The sequence below is a fragment of the Venturia canescens genome, chromosome 2 (assembly GCF_019457755.1).
Source record: "Venturia canescens isolate UGA chromosome 2, ASM1945775v1, whole genome shotgun sequence".
In the NCBI taxonomy this organism is placed as follows: domain Eukaryota; kingdom Metazoa; phylum Arthropoda; class Insecta; order Hymenoptera; family Ichneumonidae; genus Venturia; species Venturia canescens.
The window spans coordinates 6,545,725-6,564,165 of record NC_057422.1 but is presented as its reverse complement, the minus strand read 5'-3'; the positions used below and the strand labels follow the sequence as shown (position 1 = coordinate 6,564,165).

The 18,441-nt window shown below is 36.6% G+C and overlaps 3 protein-coding genes across 6 annotated transcripts; 1 reads left to right on the top strand and 2 right to left on the bottom strand.

The window, feature by feature from the left end:
• The first annotated feature begins 39 nt into the window (after nt 1–39).
• Nucleotides 40–8,803, top strand: Sra-1 (Cytoplasmic FMR1-interacting protein Sra-1). Of its 2 annotated transcripts, XM_043413391.1 has the most exons (18): nt 40–288; nt 1,031–1,262; nt 1,540–1,719; nt 1,814–1,995; nt 2,085–2,814; nt 2,902–3,116; nt 3,188–3,318; nt 3,409–3,579; nt 3,707–3,789; nt 3,978–4,046; nt 4,833–4,906; nt 5,019–5,424; nt 5,512–5,711; nt 5,928–6,457; nt 6,840–6,934; nt 7,022–7,260; nt 7,527–7,674; nt 7,760–8,803. In XM_043413391.1, exons 2-18 carry the CDS (start codon nt 1,053–1,055, stop codon nt 7,973–7,975), a joined length of 3,879 nt encoding a protein of 1,292 aa, XP_043269326.1. In that variant the 5' UTR covers nt 40–288; nt 1,031–1,052; the 3' UTR covers nt 7,976–8,803. The 2 variants fall into 2 exon arrangements, with proteins under 2 accessions (XP_043269326.1, XP_043269327.1); XM_043413392.1 differs by lacking the exon at nt 3,978–4,046.
• A 414-nt stretch (nt 8,804–9,217) lies between these two features.
• On the bottom strand, nt 9,218–11,527 carry LOC122407281 (WD repeat-containing protein 55 homolog). 3 transcript variants are annotated; one of them, XM_043413396.1, is made up of 7 exons: nt 11,376–11,527; nt 11,018–11,159; nt 10,719–10,914; nt 10,314–10,496; nt 10,162–10,235; nt 9,679–10,063; nt 9,218–9,540 (listed from the first exon to the last, which is right to left on the bottom strand). In XM_043413396.1, the coding sequence occupies exons 2-7, from the start codon at nt 11,133–11,135 to the stop codon at nt 9,282–9,284; spliced, it is 1,215 nt and encodes a 404-aa protein (XP_043269331.1). In that variant the 5' UTR covers nt 11,136–11,159; nt 11,376–11,527; the 3' UTR covers nt 9,218–9,281. The 3 variants fall into 3 exon arrangements, with proteins under 3 accessions (XP_043269331.1, XP_043269332.1, XP_043269333.1); XM_043413397.1 differs by lacking the exon at nt 11,376–11,527 and adding an exon at nt 11,236–11,373; XM_043413398.1 differs by lacking the exon at nt 11,376–11,527 and having other exon boundaries at nt 10,719–10,945; nt 11,018–11,134.
• Nucleotides 11,528–11,750: 223 nt separating this feature from the next.
• Nucleotides 11,751–18,275, bottom strand: LOC122405957 (structural maintenance of chromosomes protein 1A-like). The gene is made up of 19 exons (XM_043411055.1): nt 17,968–18,275; nt 17,724–17,844; nt 17,484–17,589; nt 17,217–17,395; nt 16,987–17,125; nt 16,458–16,922; nt 15,735–16,163; nt 15,275–15,649; nt 14,981–15,103; nt 14,767–14,898; nt 14,624–14,689; nt 14,385–14,542; nt 14,214–14,311; nt 13,824–14,128; nt 13,523–13,705; nt 13,257–13,436; nt 12,868–13,046; nt 12,602–12,779; nt 11,751–12,440 (listed from the first exon to the last, which is right to left on the bottom strand). The coding sequence occupies exons 1-19, from the start codon at nt 18,077–18,079 to the stop codon at nt 12,381–12,383; spliced, it is 3,588 nt and encodes a 1,195-aa protein (XP_043266990.1). The 5' UTR covers nt 18,080–18,275; the 3' UTR covers nt 11,751–12,380.
• Between the last annotated feature and the right edge of the window lie 166 nt (nt 18,276–18,441).

Below are 18,441 nucleotides of genomic sequence, written 5' to 3'. Positions count from 1 at the left end.
AACATCAGCGTGGGGCCATCGCTCTATCGGCAATCGTGCTTATAAAGCGAGCATGCGAGTGAGGGAGAGAAAGGGAAAATAGAAGTGAGTGAGCAAGAGAGCTCACCGTCTATCGCGCACCCATCAGCCATGTTGAAAAGAGCAAGAGAGAAAGAGAGAGGGATAATTTGACATTTCCAAAGGGTGTGGAGTTTCGGAGCTTCGTCAGCGAAGTGTTTTTCTCCGGATTTTGCGGTCTTTCGTGACCGACGGATTATTCTTATTTCGTGTCAGAAACACTGTTCCAAGGTATATGAATGATTCTTTGTGTACAATATAGTGCTACGGGATAATAAAAACGTTGTTTCGAGATACGCTTAGAGTTCTCTTCCGGTATGAGAAAAGGACTGTAAACATAACCTAAGTTTTTGCCGTCAACAACGGAATTGCCTTATAATAATACGTTTTCTGTCGATTCGGGTTATTGAAGTTATTTCAGCGATAGTTATTTCTGCGGTATATAAATATTCAAAATTCGTAGGAAAAAGAAATGGAACTGATGCATGAAACATTTGTGTGTGGTGTACAGTACATTTCTGTTTCCGTTGATATGAATCATTTTCTCTTTGCTATTTTTCCTTGCGATTAACATCATTGTTTTGCCAGTCATTTTTATCAACTTTTTGAAAATTCAAGATGCAAAGTTATGTGAAAAAAATGCTTGCAAAAGAAACTAGGATCTGGACAGTTTGGTTCTAGGAAAGAGTAGTGAAATGTAAACATTCTCATTACTCAAAATCCAGTTTTCACTTTGGTTATTTATACCATTTCAAAGTTTTCTCATTTCTACAGAATGGAAAGAATTGAATTGTCAGAATATTTGAAGCATTGTCCAAGTTTCCATATGCTGACTTGGGAATGAACTATTTTTATCGTGAGCGTGACCAGAAAACAAAGTGAAAGTAGATTCGAATTGTAGAGGGTCCTCTGATCCATGTTATTGATACGATTTGTGTTAAAAAATTGAAAAATACTATGTATTCCATTTTAGAGTATTTCAAAACGGCATAATTATGACAGCGGACAAAGTAACGTTGGGCGATGCTCTGTCCAACGTTGATGTTTTGGATGAATTTACACTTCCCGATGAACAACCCTGCATCGAAGCACAGCCTTGTTCGGTTGTCTACCAGGCAAATTTTGACACAAATTTTGAAGATAGAAATGGTTTTGTCACTGGCATTGCCAAGTACATCGAAGAAGCAACGGTTCATGCCAGCTTGGTAATTCCTCGTTAAGAAGTACTTTTTTTGTGCTTTGATACAGACAATCATAACAATGATAAATTTTTATCATTTTAATAAGAATGTGATTTTTATTTTTCCATTTTTTCTATATTACTGATTATTTTCTAAAATTTGCATTGTATATAGTATAGAAGCACAATTTTTTAGCAAACAGTATAATCCGTATTGATATCCTCTGTCGAGTATGCTCAGAATGTTATCAATTATTAATAAAAACCATTTCATCTGCATACTATTATGAACTAATTGACAGAATGAGCTACTAGAAGAAGGTTTGGAGCACGCCGTCATGTTATACACTTGGAGATGTTGTTCACGTGCAATACCACAACCAAAATCCAATGAGCAGCCTAACAGGGTGGAAATTTATGAAAAAACTGTTGAAGTATTGGCACCGGAAGTGAACAAATTACTCAACTTTATGTATTTCCAGGTAACGTTTTGGCTCAGGCATGTTTCATAAAATGAAAAATTATTCAGCCGAGATGAAATGAAGATAATTTTCATGAAATGGATTTCTTTTCCAGAGAAAAGCCATTGAACGTTTTTCCGCAGAAGTCAAGCGGCTTTGTCATCATGAGAAAAGGAAAGATTTTGTTTCAGAGGCGTATCTCCTAACACTCGGTAAATTTATAAACATGTTTGCGGTACTCGACGAACTCAAGAACATGAAATCCAGTGTCAAAAACGATTATTCCACATACAGAAGGTACTACTTTTGCAAAAGAAACTGAAAAAATGTTTGAAAGACATGTTTCAAATGAAAATTGTAATAATAAATCCTCAATTGAATTTCAGAGCTGCTCAATTTTTAAAAGTCATGTCAGATTCACAAACTCTTCAAGAGTCTCAAAATCTGTCAATGTTTTTGGCAACTCAGAACAAAATTCGTGACACAGTAAAGGAAAATTTGGAAAAAATCAATGGATACGAAGAGCTTTTGGCTGACGTGGTGAACATTTGCGTGCACATGTTCGAAACAAAAATGTATTTGACACCAAACGAGAAGCACATGCTCGTGAAAGTGATGGGTTTCGGTTTGTTCCTTATGGACAGTGAATTGTGCAATATAAACAAACTCGATCAAAAGAAAAAATTGAAATTGGACAGGATCGATAGGATTTTTAAGAATCTCGAAGTCGTGCCTCTTTTCGGTGACATGCAGATAGCACCGTTCAATTATATCAAAAGATCGAAACATTTTGATGCTTCCCGGTGGCCCTTGTCCGCCTCTTCGAACAGTATGAGCCCGCAGGCAGATCTCATGGTTCATTTGCCACAAATTCGAGAAGATCATGTCAAATATATAAGCGAATTGGCTCGGTATAGCAACGAAGTTAGCACAACTTACAAGGAGTGTGGCAGCGACACGGAAAATCGAGAAACCGCTGAATTGGCGTTGAGAGGATTACAGCTGTTATCACAGTGGACGAGTGTAGTGACGGAACTCTACAGCTGGAAACTCCTTCATCCTACTGATCATCATATGAACAAAGAATGTCCCCAAGAAGCAGAGGAATATGAAAGGGTAAATATTTATTGTCGATCAATGATTCCTCGTTATTCATTTTGTGTCTCTTGTATACTAACGAAAATTCTAACAATTTTTCTCCAGGCAACTCGTTACAATTACACAGACGAAGAGAAATTCGCTCTGATCGAAGTGATCGCCATGATAAAAGGTCTGCAGGTTCTAATGGCTCGAATAGAAACTGTTTTCATCGATGCTATTCGCCGAAATATTTATGCCGAACTTCAAGACTTCGTGCAACTTATTCTTCGTGAACCCTTGAGAAAAGCTATTAAAAACAAGAAAGACTTGATCAGAAGGTATGGAATTATGACTTCAAAATTTATCTCCTACTTGTAACAAAACATTGATTTTTCTTTTTTCTTTACAGCATCATAGTGTCTGTAAGAGAGACTTGTGCAGATTGGCATTTTGGTGTCGAGCCACTTAGCGATCCTGCGCTCAAAGGAAAAAAAGATCCAGATAATGGTTTCGGGATCAAAGTTCCGAGAAGAAACGTCGGTGAGCTTTTTCGACTTGAAAATATCTTTGGACTCAACGTAAACCTTTTGCTCGATTCTATTTTTCAAATGTAATACTGTCTTTCGGTAGGACCGTCCTCAACACAACTCTACATGGTGCGAACGATGTTGGAATCACTCATAGCCGATAAAAGCGGAGGAAAACGTACACTACGAAAAGATATTGATGGCCAATATCTCGTACAAATCGATCAATTCCACAAAACGAGCTTTTACTGGGGTTACCTTCTGAACTTTAGTGGCAAGTCTTAATTTCCATAGTTTTTAAACGAGAATTCTCTTCTTTCATGAGAACCTGAAAAACAGAGTTTCTACTTAGCTTCGATGATTTTCTAACTGATTTTCGTTCAATTTCATGTCGCAAACAGAATCGCTGCAGAATTGTTGCGACCTTTCGCAACTTTGGTACCGCGAGTTTTACCTGGAAATGACGATGGGTCGGAAAATACAGGTGAGCATTATTCCCACAATTGACATCGTCGGAAAATAAGGCTGATTAGAGATCTGTCATATCTCAAAAACTTCCCTGAAACGATTAATCCGCGAACGAAGTAACTAAACACCATTTCGAAAATAATTCATTGTTTTAACATTGGGTACAAGTCTAGCACATATTACGTAAATTGATTTCATGACTAGAAATGCCAAGTGCGCCACCAGCACAACGAGGAGTGCAGCGACTTGATCACCATGGAAAAACGCATTCAGGTACAACGACCTGGCTAATTTCATCAAAAGTATCTATTATTGGCCGTTTACCACTGTGTGTTGTGTTCTGTAGCGCTAACTCGACAATTTGTACATTTTATTTTTATTACATTAAGATTTTATTCACAGCGAATTTCGACTTGGCTTCACGAGGTGCACTCAATCAATATCTGAATCGTAAATTCAATTTTATGAATAATTCAAGTATCGAAATGCAATACAAACCGCGAAAATGATTTTATCGTTGGTCCTTTTATTCAAAATTAACGAATTGGCCATTCAACGATTCAATGTTTATTCTGACGAGTGCGAATCATGAGTTGAAAATAGTCAAATTCGAAAATCATTGCACGTTTGGGTATATTTTGGGGAAAAAATTGCAAAATAGTGTTTGATTACTGGCCAAAGTGAATCGCCTGAATTATTTGTTTTCGTTTCGCCTCCTGTAATGCTTTTGGTCGCACCTTCCGTTCATCGTTCAATGGAATTCTGTGTGTTTAAGTATAAGAGACTGTTTTTGTTTGTTTTTTTTTTTAAATTCAGTTTCGTAGAGGGAATGGGATAAAAGAGAGGATTCCATATCTCAAAAGATTTTTGTTTTGTAGCCCTTGCCGGCTTGGAAGACTATCCATACTCCGCCCTGAACCCAACGCACTTACCCAAGATGAAAAAAAGAAGCAGCAAATGTAAATCCCCACATCGTTCCTCATATTTCCTACTAACGCCTGATTGTAACGTTTTTTTCGTTCGTTTATATACCAATAATTGCTCAATCGGTTGTTCTAGTTCCCCATTGAGATGTCGATGCCCTGGATTCTCACGGATCATATCTTGCGAAGCAAAGAACCATCGATGATGGAGTAAGTAACATTTATCAATGGACATTTAATGTGCAGACTCGATCAAAATGCTCAATTTTTAGTCACTTTGGTATTCATTCTTTTTCATTCCACTGTAAATTTTATTTTTCAGGTACGTTCTCTACCCTCTCGATTTGTACAACGACAGCGCTCTCTACGCCCTCACGATATTCCGGAAACAATTCCTTTATGACGAGGTTGAGGCCGAGGTCAATCTGTGCTTCGATCAATTCGTCTATAAACTGAGCGAGCAGATATTCGCCCACTACAAACAACTAGCAGCAAGTATATTGTTGGACAAAAGATTTCGCGTCGAGTGCGTCGCCCTCGGAGCGTATTTGTTGCCGTATCCTCGCGCCAACAGATACGAGACTCTACTCAAACAGAGACACGTACAACTTTTGGGAAGGAGTATCGACCTCAACAAACTCATAACTCAACGAATAAACGCAGACATGCAAAAATCACTGGATTTAGCGATAAGCAAATTCGAATCTGGCGATATAACTGGTGTCGTGGTGAGTGCGAATTTATCCAATAAATCATAACTTTTCTGTCCTAATAGTTAACAATTTTCTGACTAAATCAATCCTTTCATCGATTAGGAACTCGATGGACTACTGCAAGTCAATCGATTAACTCACAAACTATTGAGCAAGTGGTTAGCTCTTGACGAGTACGACGCAATGTTTCGTGAAGCTAATCACAATGTTCTCGCACCCTATGGTCGCATCACGCTTCATGTATTCTGGGAGCTCAATTACGATTTCCTGCCAAATTATTGCTACAATGCTGCGACGAGCAGGTAATATTCGTTGCAATGAGTAAAAAGCAAATGGAAAAATGGATTCTTCTAGTTTTTATTCTCTAGCTCAAAAAATTGTATTGGGCATTTTTGTCGAGTAAAAAACATGAAAACTGAATCAATGTAACGAAATTTTTTGACGAAATAACCTTCTTTTTAAGTCGAGACTCGGATTTGAGGAATTTTGAGCCATTTTGTCTTTTTGATTTTCGACAGATTCGTCAAATGTCGTGGATTACAGTTCGTGCAGCCGGTACAACGAGACAAACCGCCACAAATGTCGCACCACTATCTGTGGGGAAGCAAACAATTGAATTTGTCATACAGTACGCAATACGGACAGTACACGGGTTTCGTCGGCCCATATCATTTTCGTACAATGTGCAAACTTCTCGGCTACCAAGGAATAGCTGTTGTTATGGAAGAACTTTTGAAAATTGTCAAGTCCTTGATACAAGGGAGTTTGCTGCAATTCACTAAAACTCTTATGGAAGCTATGCCCAAAGTTTGCAAATTGCCTCGTTACGATTATGGCTCGCCCGGTGTTCTGGGTTATTATCATGCTCAACTCAACGATATTGTACAATATCCTGATGCAAAGACGGAGCTGTTCCACAATTTTCGTGAATTTGGAAATACCATACTCTTCTGTTTGCTGATGGAGCAGGCACTCTCGCAAGAAGAAGTTTGCGATCTTATGCACGCGGCACCTTTCCAGAATATACTTCCAAGACCACACTGCAAGGGTATGACAGTTTGATAATCCCAATGCAACAAATTCAACTCATCAAATTTCTTTTTAACTTTTGACGTCAGCAGAATTTCATTTTGAAACTTCATTTTCTCCCCACACGTATTTTTTTGCAGAACTTTTCATGACATTTAGCAATTCCGATTGATCCTTCATCCGTTGAACCTGGTCCAAATTTTACTCAAATAATCAACAAGTTTAACAAATTCAAATTCACACTAACCCTGACTCCAGAGCCATGTCCATGACAGATTGGCCGTGAGGTTTCTTTCTGGATTGGACATTATTTTTCTATTTTCATTTTTAAATAAAATTCATCGATTCCGCGTTATAGTTTTATTGTACTGATTTGCACGTCGGACTTTCTGTCACAATAGAGGGTGAGAAACCTGAGACTAAACAGAAAAGATTAGAGGCCAAGTATGCGGCTCTTCAAATCGTACCGAACGTAGACAAGCTTGGAACAGCGAAGGTAAATCAGAGATCATGATTTTTTTTTAAATTACGAATATTATCAATTTAAGAAGTATAACGAACTCGGATTTACTTCATCTTTCAGCAAGCCATGATTGCCAGAGAAGGAGATCTGTTAACGCGTGAACGATTGTGTTGTGGATTATCGATTTTTGAAGTGGTACTCAGCAGATTACGAAGCTTCCTCGACGATCCGATCTGGGTCGGTCCACCGCCCGCGAATGGAGTAATGAACATTGACGAGTGCACAGAATTTCACCGGCTTTGGAGCGCTTTGCAATTCGTCTATTGCATTCCAGTAGGAGATACCGAGTTCACGGTCGAGTATGTATTAAAATTAATCACGTCGATTGTTGCAAAAATAATTGAAAAAAATTGTAAAATTGAAAACTCATTATTTGAAAAAATTGATAAACATTTTTTTTATTTATTATATGTTCCTAAGAATGTGCTGCAATGAAAATTCACCTTCTGTCGGTTCAATTAGTTCTGTAAACTTAGAAGAGAATTCTTGTAAATTTAGCGACGTGGCCAGGTGTAAATCTCTTTAGTTACCTCAATTAATTTGATATTTTTGTATTGTTTCGCAGAGAATTATTTGGCGAGGGTCTACATTGGGCAGGTTGTGCAATGGTCGTTCTGCTTGGTCAGCAGAGAAGGTTCGAGGCTCTCGATTTTTGTTATCATATTCTGAGAGTACAACGAGTCGATGGGAAAGATGAAAATGTCAAGGGAATCGTGAGTTTTCATTTATCTGGAAGGGTAAAGACTTTTTCGGCATGTCGGAACATAATCGAACTAAAATATTTCTTTTTTTTTCTAGCATTTGAAAAGAATGGTCGATCGAATCAGACGCTTCCAAGTTTTGAACTCACAGATTTTTGCTGTACTGAATAAATACCTAAAAAGTGGTGACAGTGACGCAACGAGTGTGGAGCATGTCCGCTGTTTTCCACCGCCAATCCATCCATCACTCGCGCATTCCCAGCCGCAGCATTATCACGCACCCGAATACCTACGCCAAATCAATCATCAATAAGATACAAGCACGCGTTTCTTTTTTCTGCCTTCACGACGTCTTCGCAATGAGATTTTTTCTGATCGAAGAGCATGAAGGGCATGAAAAAATCGCTCACCTTTTTTTGTACAACTATTTTTTTAATGCAACATTTGTTGATTCTAGACTATCTCAAACTCGTCAATTTTGTTGCGCTTTCGTAGAATTTCTCGCCCGGTATTGCACCAACGATACTTTCCATGTAAAGACAATTATCGATCAAATATGATTATAGTTCAATTACGTTTATCGACGAGCACCAGCATAAATATTTTTCTTAGTGACGCACTACGAGGCTATTTCCTCGTACTCATGGCTTGAGCAAAACTTCCGGTCGATCTGAATTTTGTCATTCCATAAATCGGGAGTTTCTGACTTCTGGTTCATACTCAATTTTTGATTCTTATCATGGAACATCTTTTATTTCATTACGTTACAAGCCACAAAGTAGTTTAAGTCGTTTAAGCTGAAGAGAAACATTGTCGATCGACGATACACAAAACAACGTGTATTTTAATTTATACAAACAAATCGTTATTGTAATAGGATATTTATGCGTAATTTTCGTATCGCTGATTCATTGATAAAAGAATAACGCCGTTCGTACGGAATCGGGCAGACGTTGAACAAAGAGGCAGTGAAAAAATATAATCAAGAACAATGACGTTACAGTATTTATTGAAGGCCAAAAGCAATGAAAGATTCGAGAATTAACGATAAACTCGCGATTCTGGCTTTTGTAAGGAAAACTGAAAAAAAACGGAAAAAAAGAAGAAGAATATAAGTCAGGTTCTTGCGATAAATTCAACAGGTTTTTTTTATCGAAGGATCTTCGGTCTCCACGATCGAACGAAATTTCAGGGTTTGATGTGACAGTCATTTCTGCAATTTTGCAAGAAATTTGAGTCGCTCTATCTTTGAAATGAAATACACGCGAATGAGTGAAGCATCTTATTTGCTTTGATGTGCGATAATGATTAATGAAATTAGTATCGTCCATTTTTTTGTAAATATTATCCAAGGCCGACTAATCAAGAGAGCGAAGGACATAAATTACACTTTTCATATTAATATAATACATCGGCATTTGTATCAGCAAGTAAATATACGTAACAAAGTACAAAAAATGTGTTTCCGTTCATTATTTTTCCTCTGCCAGCTTCCCAAAATTCTATTCTCATAAAACTAGTTCCTTGCGAGTATCAATGAGCTAAATCCAACGGCGGTACTGAACGAGACTTTATTTTAATCCAGTATTTTTAAAAAAATATTATACACATAATTTTATTTACAAATCTGCAAAGAAATCAGAAGCATTGTCCATCTTACTGCTCGGTAGATTGTGCTTCATTTGTTTCCGCTTTCCACCTTTCATGGGACCGTCCATGTTCAAAGTTTCAAAATACTTGACGTTCCAGAATTTAACGTCGTTGTTGTGAGACGAGGAAGCTATAAGAGTTCCGTCGTTTGATATATCCAGCGATTCAATCGAAAAATTGTGTTGACCAACTATTCCAAGATGTTTGTGAGGGAAAATGCTTGTCGCTCTGAAAAAACGCATTTTCAAGTCGAATGAGCGCAACTTATAAGGTTTGATACGACATTAAAAAAAATAATTTGAAGAAATCGAATTTTGCACATTTTTGAATCTCAATAGAGGTTGAATATTATAAACTCTTCTATACCTTAGTATTCCGTCTTCGCCACCAGTTACAACCACGTTTTCAGTGATCGGAACCATACAATTTGTAGCTTTTTTCGTTAAGCTTGGTGATTCGTCCGAGTGCAGTCCAAATTCACCCCAATTGAAAATATACATTTTCCCTTTGCTCGTACCAGCAAGTAACTTCGTTTCTGTCTTGAAAAGACCTAAGCACGTCAGTTCTTCCTCGTATTCTTCAGACTGCACGTGCAACTTTCTGGCTGATAAATTAATCGTTGTTAGCGAACCGTCACCACTGGCACAGACGAGATATTTTTTTTCACTGTTCGTGATCATCGTGCTGACGTAATCTTCCATTTCTTTCATTGAGAAAACTGGATCGTTGCCGGATCTCCGGATGTCCCAAACTTGATATCATTCGAAAAAAATTGAAATTAAAAATCATCTCCAAATGTCCAACTCAAAAAAGATTTATGAGACATGAGAAAAACCAAATTTTTATTACATTTCACGACTCCCTCGTCGTCGCCAGTTGCGAATGTATTTTCACTCAATATTGTCGTTGTATAAATGGGATTTCTGGAATAAATATATGTTTATGAACTTTATAATTCTCATTTAAAAATTAAAACAGCAGATGTCATGGAAGTCACTAACTCATGGGCGTCCTCGTAAACCCTCTTCATTTTCTCAGTTTCAACGTCTGTGAGTATGATACATTTGTCTTTGGATACTGAAAAAAGAGTTTCTCCATTTTCACTGAATTCTATGTCCCGGCAAGCTTTTGTGTGTAACTCCATTGTTGAAACCAGTGTCGATTCTTCATTGCTGTATTTGTACCTTTAAAAAAATACAAATTTATTGTTAAGTGATAGCTCCTACCAAGTTTTGAAGTACAAGATATTTGTAATAACAAAAAGTCAATGATTTGTATGGGGAATTGTAAATTTGCATTCATTGTAGATTTACAGCTAACAAAAACATTTGGTTTAGTTCACATGTAAAAATTTATAATTTCTTTGAATAGACATTTTGTTGTTCACATAATAAAAATATACTTACAAGAGAACGTCACCTGTGATGCTAGCAAGAGCGATAGTATCATGCGTTGGATGGAAACAAACGTCAACTACGTAATCTTCAACAGTTATGGCGGGTGGATGATCTCTGTGAAGTTCTTTAGAACTCATGATAGCTTTTACAACTGGATCATCTTCTTCCTCCATTCCTTCGCCATTTTGAGTTTCTCCACTGCCATCTTCGAAGATATGGAAGATTATGTTTTTTTTCTAATGGGTTCGAAGAGGGCTCAATACCACAAAATAAATCAATGAAAATGCTGTTTATAAAACTATACTTACTGGCTGTATTTACATCTTGTTCATCGGAATCAGAGTCAGAATCGGTACCAAATTCACTTTCATCTTCAGACTCACCACTGCTTTCACTGACGTTCATTAACCCTGTTTCTTGTCTCATTGTAGGGAAAGACTAGACCGTTATCTAGAAAAATTGTAATAAATTAACATGCAATATGAGATTTTGAAAATATGGGAGTGTAAAGGTTATTAATCATAACCTCAAAAAACTTTCAGTGTTGTTTTTACAAGTATTTTTCCTGAGCAGTTATGCCTTATAGAAAAATAACTGATTTTCTTAAATATCGCTTATTTATAATTGTTGTTAATAGTTTAGTTTTGTGATTCGTAAAACACGAACCGCTGTTGTGTTTATTGGGCTAGGAGAATTTCAGCAACGACGGCACCGCTAGATTTACGAGTGACGTCCATCGTCCACGTGTTTTCGTTTTTCGTCCAGCCTACGGTCTTACATACAGGTCTTGAAACGAAAGTAGTGGGGGTGGCTCGGTCCAGCCGCAAGTCGCAGTGCTGATCGCAAGAAGAAACTGAAAATCTGATCACGTTTGGAGATGACACATACAATAGAAAATCCCCCCCATTTCCAAAGTAATGAAAATTTATGTTCGTCGAATTTCTTCATTAAAGCTTCTGGGCAATAAAATTTAGTAGGAAAAATTACCAGAAAGAGTGGATAAACCATGGAGTTTCCTCAGATAATTGAAAAGAAAAAATATAATTGACACTAGTTCGTATATTTCTTATTAAATAAATTGAACGAATTACAGACACGAGATTTTCGATTTCCTTAAATATGCTTACATGACTAATTATAATAATAAACTTTCATAAATAAAGAAAATATAAAGTTTTTGCAAATTTTGTACTCTTGATAATACAAATGCAGAACTTCTGCTATAGCATTTCAATAGTCAGACAAACGTGTTGTGTCTGATAATTTTATAAACTTGCAATTCAATTATAAATATTTTCGTGACTTAAAAAATTCAATTTCGGTAATTCCAACAAATGAAAAGCAAAAAAAAAATTGCTTAATTAAACCTAAATACCGTCATAACAATCTTCGTAAACCATCAATAACGTGAAATAATAATTTTGAAAAAAATAATGAAAAGACAAGTACGATATTTTTGACGACTCCACACGATCATTTTTAATTTTGCATTGTTTTTGCACTCAATACCAGAAAACAAAAAAAAAATTACAAGGCTTTAAGAGTGGAATGATCAGGACCAATCATCGTAGACTTAATGAAAACGGAAATGAAAAAAAATCGTGTTTCTTAACATTCTTATCGGTCCAATCTCAGCAGCAGGGGATACTCAATACTTGGGTTTTGGAATACTCAAGCATCGCAAGTTGTGATGTCGTATGTGAAGACATTGCTTTGAAGACATTCAGCCACCTACGAAAAGATCATTTGTCGAAATTATATTCCAATCACATACGAAAATGTAAAAGAAATTGTTTGCATGTTAGATTTTAATGAAAATGGTTGAAAGAAGATGCTAATTGAATTTTTTTTTCGTCTTTACAGCAGACGAAAGATAACCAGTCGGTACTAACTTCGGAACTGATCCCAATAAGTGCATCCGCATGCGAGAAGAATTCATCCTTGAGAGAAATCATAATGGTTTGTAGTGAATTAATCTTTTCACGAATGTAGCTCGCCAGTTTTCCGATGTTAGTATTATCTAAAGATGCATCAACTTCATCCAAAACGAAAAACGGTGCCGGATGAAAACTAGAATACCGAATTGGCAATTAAACAAAAAACGAATTTCTAGTTCTTTATCATTATTTTTATTGCGGAGCAGTTTTTTCGAATTTACCTATGAATTGCAAACAAAAGAGCAAGTGCTGCAATAGCTTTTTCCCCACCGGAGAGATTATGTATCAATTGGAACCGCTTTCCTGGCGGTACGCAATTATAATTAATTCCACCAATGAAAGGTTCTTCCGGATTTTCAGGCTCCAGAAAAGCTTGCGCCGATAAATTTTTCGTTAGATCCTGTAGAGAAGCCGAAAAGGCTCAATACATTATGTAAATTGTTGAATCCTTTCTACGTTGATAAGACAAATATATAATTGTATATTCATGCACGAGTTAAAAAACACGAAAAATTGGAAACAATTGACCATCGGAATTAGGAGGAAAAATTAATGATTGTTCAGTTTTCCAGTTCGTATTACGGTTTGGATACGTAATCACAATAATTACCTTATAATCGAGATCGATTTGTGTCGAAATATGCTCGAAACACGGCATGAACAAGTCGTAACGCTTTTTCTTTATCTTCTCGAATTGCTTCCTGATTTTTTTCCCCTCGAGTCGTGCCTTTTCGAACGCTGAATTAATCAACTGAAACTTCTCTTTGACCACCATATAGGTTTCAATGGCCTACAATGAAAGTGCACATGTAATGATTAAGAAATTCTGCATAAGAAATCGATAGTAAGTTTCACAGATTCTTCTTTTTCAGTCACCTTTGCATTGGGAACGTGCGTTTTTTCCAGTGCAGCATGCAAATCGCTCTCTGCTTTTTTAAGATTGTTGAAAGCTATTTTCCAGTCTTCGCCTTCCAGTCCTTGTAGGTTTTTTGGTAGTGAATTATAAATTATAGACTCTAGATCTTCTGAATTCATCATTGGAATCGTGATACCTTCCATCTAATAACAGAATAATATCCGAAAAACTGGTAAATTTGTTTTAAAGGGGTATAAGTAACTCGCGATGGTAAATCGGCGTGATAAATGATAGGAATTTTTATAACATTAAATTACGAACCGTGCAGTGCGCCAGAATTGCTTCTTTGTCTTCTATCAGTTTCTCTATTTTCATGCCGATCGCATCAATTTCGTTCGCCAAATGAAAAGCTCGCATTGTCAAGAGCCTGATTTTGCTTCTCCAGTGCTCGATGTCTTGTTCTGTTTTAGTAATTTTCTTTTTCTTTGCGGTTTGTAACAACTCAAGTTGTTTCATCCGAGCCTCATCTTTGGATATTTCTGCAGTCAAATCGATCTCCGACCTTTCCGATAATTGCAGATCTTCTTCGGCCTTCTGCACCAATTCCTTCCATCGGGAAACATTACCTGACGTGGTTAACAATTGAATATCAAATTTTTGTTTCATGATTTTTAAATGTATTTAACTGGGAACTCCTACAATTAAACGTACTTTTCGTATCTCGTTGTTTTTCAAACTCCAATTGGGTTTGAATCCGATTGCATTGGTTCTCAAACTCCATACGCTTTTGAGCTTGTTCTTGGTGCAAGCTGTTTAAAAACTCAAGATAAAAATGGGGTTTCCACGTTCCTTTTCATGCGCTCAAATTCCATTGATACGTACTGTAATTCTCGCTCCTCGTATTGACGAATACTCGAAACGCCGATCCGCTTACAGAAATCTCCGTAAACCTCGTCCTCCACGTTATTCATCTTGTCTTTAATATCTCGAATCTCTCGTTCTCGTTCCGCAATTATCTTCTCAATGGCTTCGACACTCGGCTAAAAATATGATAAATTATTCAGTGGCTATCAAGAAATTTGATAGTGACGGTTCCCTTATTTTTTATAGTTAAAACTTGCCTGAATAGTTTCAAGTTCTTGACAAAGTTCTTGAATTTCTTTGTCCAGTGACGAAAATTCTTTTTGCTATAAAAAAAGATTCGATATTTGTTATATATATATATACGACTATTATCCAAAGCGAACGTCGAATTGGTACTTGCATTTTCAAACAAATCGGCCTTCGTGTATTTCAAGGAATTCTCACAACCACGAATTTGGGACTCTATGGTACTCAGATCCGATTCTTTGCGAGATATCGCTAGTAAATCTCTCAATTCTTCAGTCAATTTTTCCTGGAATATAATAATTAATAACGATTTGTACAAAAAATAAAACTCCATAAACATGTGTTAAGAATTACTTATTTTTTCGAACCTTTCGTAATTTTAATTGATCCATTTCTTTGTCGTCCCAGCGCTTTGCTCTCTTTGCAAGATCTGAACTTCCACCAGACATTATACCAGATTTTTGGTAGCACGTTCCGTCTAGCGCAATGCACTGTAATAAAAACTTATGCAGATTTCGGTTGCAAAACTTCTTTGATACAAGAGATAAACAAATTTGCAAGTCATATATTCATCCTGAGAAAAATTCTGTTTCATCGTTGATTCTAAATATCGATTAGAATTAAATAGTCCAAGAATTTGGCGAAAAGTTTTTTTTACTCACGTCATACCGCGTTTGTTTGTCGTACGCGAGTTTGCGTGCATCTTCGGAAGTTTCGCACACGAGTACATTTTTAGTTGCGAATAAAATGACCGGATCAATTTCTCTGGGCCAAAATTTTAGTACATCGTACAGTAATTTAACGTTCGCAGGTTCTTTGATATCTCTGAGACGTTCTTTGATAGGCCACGATTGGACGTAATCTAGTGCCAAAAATGTCTCGGGCCCGAGATATTGCTCCTTCAAATACTGAACACATTGCCCCGCCGTTTTGGCGGAATCGACGACAATCGCATCCATGTACATGCCGAGAACTTTCGTTAGAGCAACGTTGTAACGTTTGTGAATCGGTTCACACATATTGAATAGCCGAGCATACTGAAAAATTCAGAATTATTCGTTAATTACATGAAATTAAAGTGGAAACAGTGTTCTTATTATTTTCTTTTTTGAGAAATCGTACCACTCCAGAGTAAAGCCTTTTCAAGTTTTCCACGATTTCAGCCTTCCTTTTCGTTCTCGCCAATTCCTGTTGATCAATGTTAGCGTCGCCCAGTTGTCCACTAATATTCTCAAGTTCTCTCTGAACTTCCTGGATCTTCCCTTTGGCCGAATCAACGGCAGACCGCAAATTGTCCCGCAATTGCGTCTGATTAACCAGAGAATCCTCGGTCTTGTTTATTTGCTCTTCCAACTTGCTCGCTCGTCTCAGAATCTCGTTCCTCATATCACGTTTTTGTTTCAATTTATTTTCGATCTTCGTTCTTCGAGTGATCGTGGACTCGAGTCTATCTTGGTCAGATTTGATCTCGCGATTGGCAGAATCGAGGAGTTGAAAGTAGGAGGCAGATTTTTTGTTTGATTCTTCTTTCAAACGATTGTATTCGTGTATCTGGAGGAAATTTATACATTTTATTATAAAAAATGAACTCACTGGTACAACAAAATGCGAGGCTTTAAAAAATTTGCGGATAATCATAGATTTTGCAAAAAATGTTGTAAATAGGTTCAACATTATATTTATGAAGTTCCGAAGGCATTGACGAACAGTTTTCCAAATGTCACTTTGATCAAATTGGAAAGAAGCTATATCGGAAAGAATTTTGATTTTGAAATTAAAATGTTATAGAAAGGAAATGTTACGCAACGAACAAATGCAAGTCATTCGTTAAGGAATACATTTTACCTGCGTTTCTTCTAGCCTAACGTTCTCATTGGATCCCTGAGATTCATTGATGATACCAGCTTCAAAAGAGTCTTTCATTTTCTCAATTTTGTCAAGTTCTTCCTGAAGATCTCGAATGTTTTTTTGGTGCGTTTCATCAGCAAGTTGAGCCCGTTTGTACGATTTCTCTGCAGATTCTAGTTTCTTCCGAAAATGCGCAATCCCTTCGTATATTTTTATGGATTTCGGTTTATTCTTTGATATCGCGACTTCGATTTCTCTTATATCTTGTTCTATTTCCGCCAATTCACGTTGAAGCTGTGCAGATTTTGTTTCTTCTTTTGTCAAGATCTCCTCGATGACTTCTTTCTCTGAATCCATTTTTTCTACTTTGTAAGACTGACCCATTCGATCAATCTTTAGTCCGCAGATTAATGTATCTTTTTGGTGTAAACAAAAGAGCTGAAACTCTAGTCGTTTCAATGCCTGAAATCAAATTCATAAATTCATTGATGCTAGATTTGTTATATGATAAACAAAAAAATCTCACATAATTTTCCTTCAAACGTTGATATTTTTCAGCTTGCTTCATCTCCAAATTTGCTTCTCTCTTCTCAGCAACCATTTCTTTCTTCTTCGAATAAGAGCATTGGATTTCGTTTTCTACTTTTAGTATTTCAGCTTTCAGCCTTCGAACATAGTTTTGCCATTAATTACCTTTGTCTTACTGACTCTAGGAAAATATTTAAAATTACCAAGGCAAATTTTAAACTTCTCAACCTGTCATAATCCGCCTTGAAATTAATTGAGCCACTAATTTCTTCAAACAAAGATGTCAACTCCTCTGCCTTCTTAGTCGCTATAGACTCTACAGCGCCTTGAAACACGAGAAAGTTCTTGGCTCTTACGTTGATGCCCAACTTTTCCAAATCAGCCAGGTACACTGCACTTGTAACAATCTTGCAAAAAAAAACATATTAAATTCAATTGCTGTACTACTTCGAGAATAAAAAATATTGATCAAGTAATTTTATATGAGTTTCGTACATTGTCATTTATTTTGTATTCAGATGTGGATCCAGTAGCTTCAATTGATCTTAAAAAACTCTTTTCAGTTCCATCGGTCAACTGAAATATTGCTTTCACCCATGCCCTAGAAGCAATCCAATAATTATTGTCATTTCTACCGAATTTCCGTTGTCTATATATTTTCAATATTCTGTTTATATTTCCATAGTTGACTCAAAATTGGCTGTAATTGTTGAATTGAAGGGAAAATGAACAAACCTTTCAGCGATCGGTTTTTTTATTGAGGAACCGTGAATGAGTTCGTTCAAGCGTCTGACTCGAAGACTACCGCTTTTTTCACCCATTACAAAACTTATGGCATCCATGAAGTTTGATTTACCTGAAAATTTCGATATTTTCGGTTTTATTTTTTTTTTTTTTTGCGGTCTGAGCGTAATGTAATTCAATTCCAATGGTAAGATGAAAGAATTGAAAATATCGTTAGTAAAACATATTAATGCACCTGATCCATTGGGTCCGATAATGGCAGTGAAAGGTTTTAACGGACCGATTTGGAAATAACCCTTGTAAGACTTGAAGTTTTCAAGCTCAATTAGCTTCAAAAACACTGTCATTATTAATTATCTTTATCGTGACAATTAATAAAAAATTAATGTTCCTCACGGTCTTTGGACGATACAGAGCTACGAAATCGGTGTCGGACGTAATACGCACATTGAACGAGTCAAATCAAAATACGTGTCGATACATGTCAAAACAATCCTCGAAATCTAGTACTCGACCCGGGCGCTTTTTCACTGTTTCCAGCAATCAGCGATCTCCATGAATAACGCGTTGATATCGGTATTGATATGTCGTAGGTTTCCGTTCAAATCTTTTTTTACGTTAACGTCAAATAATGTAATGACAGTAAATCAAAAGTTTCCACAATGAAAATAATTCGTCTTTGTTCAAGGACTCGAATCTAGAAGCCCGC

What these genes read in the sequence shown, in the direction of transcription:
- LOC122405957 (XM_043411055.1), bottom strand. Translation starts at nt 18,079, where the DNA reads ATGACAGTGTTTTTGAAGCTAATTGAGCTTGAAAACTTCAAGTCTTAC. An exon ending in AAAAAACCGATCGCTGAAAG is followed by an intron (nt 17,590 to 17,723) that starts GTTTGTTCATTT and finishes GATTGCTTCTAG; the next exon opens with GGCATGGGTGAAAGCAATAT. An exon ending in AAATCGATCTCGATTATAAG is followed by an intron (nt 13,047 to 13,256) that starts GTAATTATTGTG and finishes GCTTCTCTACAG; the next exon opens with GATCTAACGAAAAATTTATC.
- LOC122407281 (XM_043413396.1), bottom strand. Translation starts at nt 11,135, where the DNA reads ATGAGACAAGAAACAGGGTTAATGAACGTCAGTGAAAGCAGTGGTGAG. An exon ending in GTTTACGAGGACGCCCATGA is followed by an intron (nt 10,236 to 10,313) that starts GTTAGTGACTTC and finishes TATTTATTCCAG; the next exon opens with AAATCCCATTTATACAACGA. An exon ending in GGCGAAGACGGAATACTAAG is followed by an intron (nt 9,541 to 9,678) that starts GTATAGAAGAGT and finishes GCGTTTTTTCAG; the next exon opens with AGCGACAAGCATTTTCCCTC.
- Sra-1 (XM_043413391.1), top strand. Translation starts at nt 1,053, where the DNA reads ATGACAGCGGACAAAGTAACGTTGGGCGATGCTCTGTCCAACGTTGAT. An exon ending in TCAACTTTATGTATTTCCAG is followed by an intron (nt 1,720 to 1,813) that starts GTAACGTTTTGG and finishes TTTCTTTTCCAG; the next exon opens with AGAAAAGCCATTGAACGTTT. An exon ending in TCCAAGACCACACTGCAAGG is followed by an intron (nt 6,458 to 6,839) that starts GTATGACAGTTT and finishes CTGTCACAATAG; the next exon opens with AGGGTGAGAAACCTGAGACT.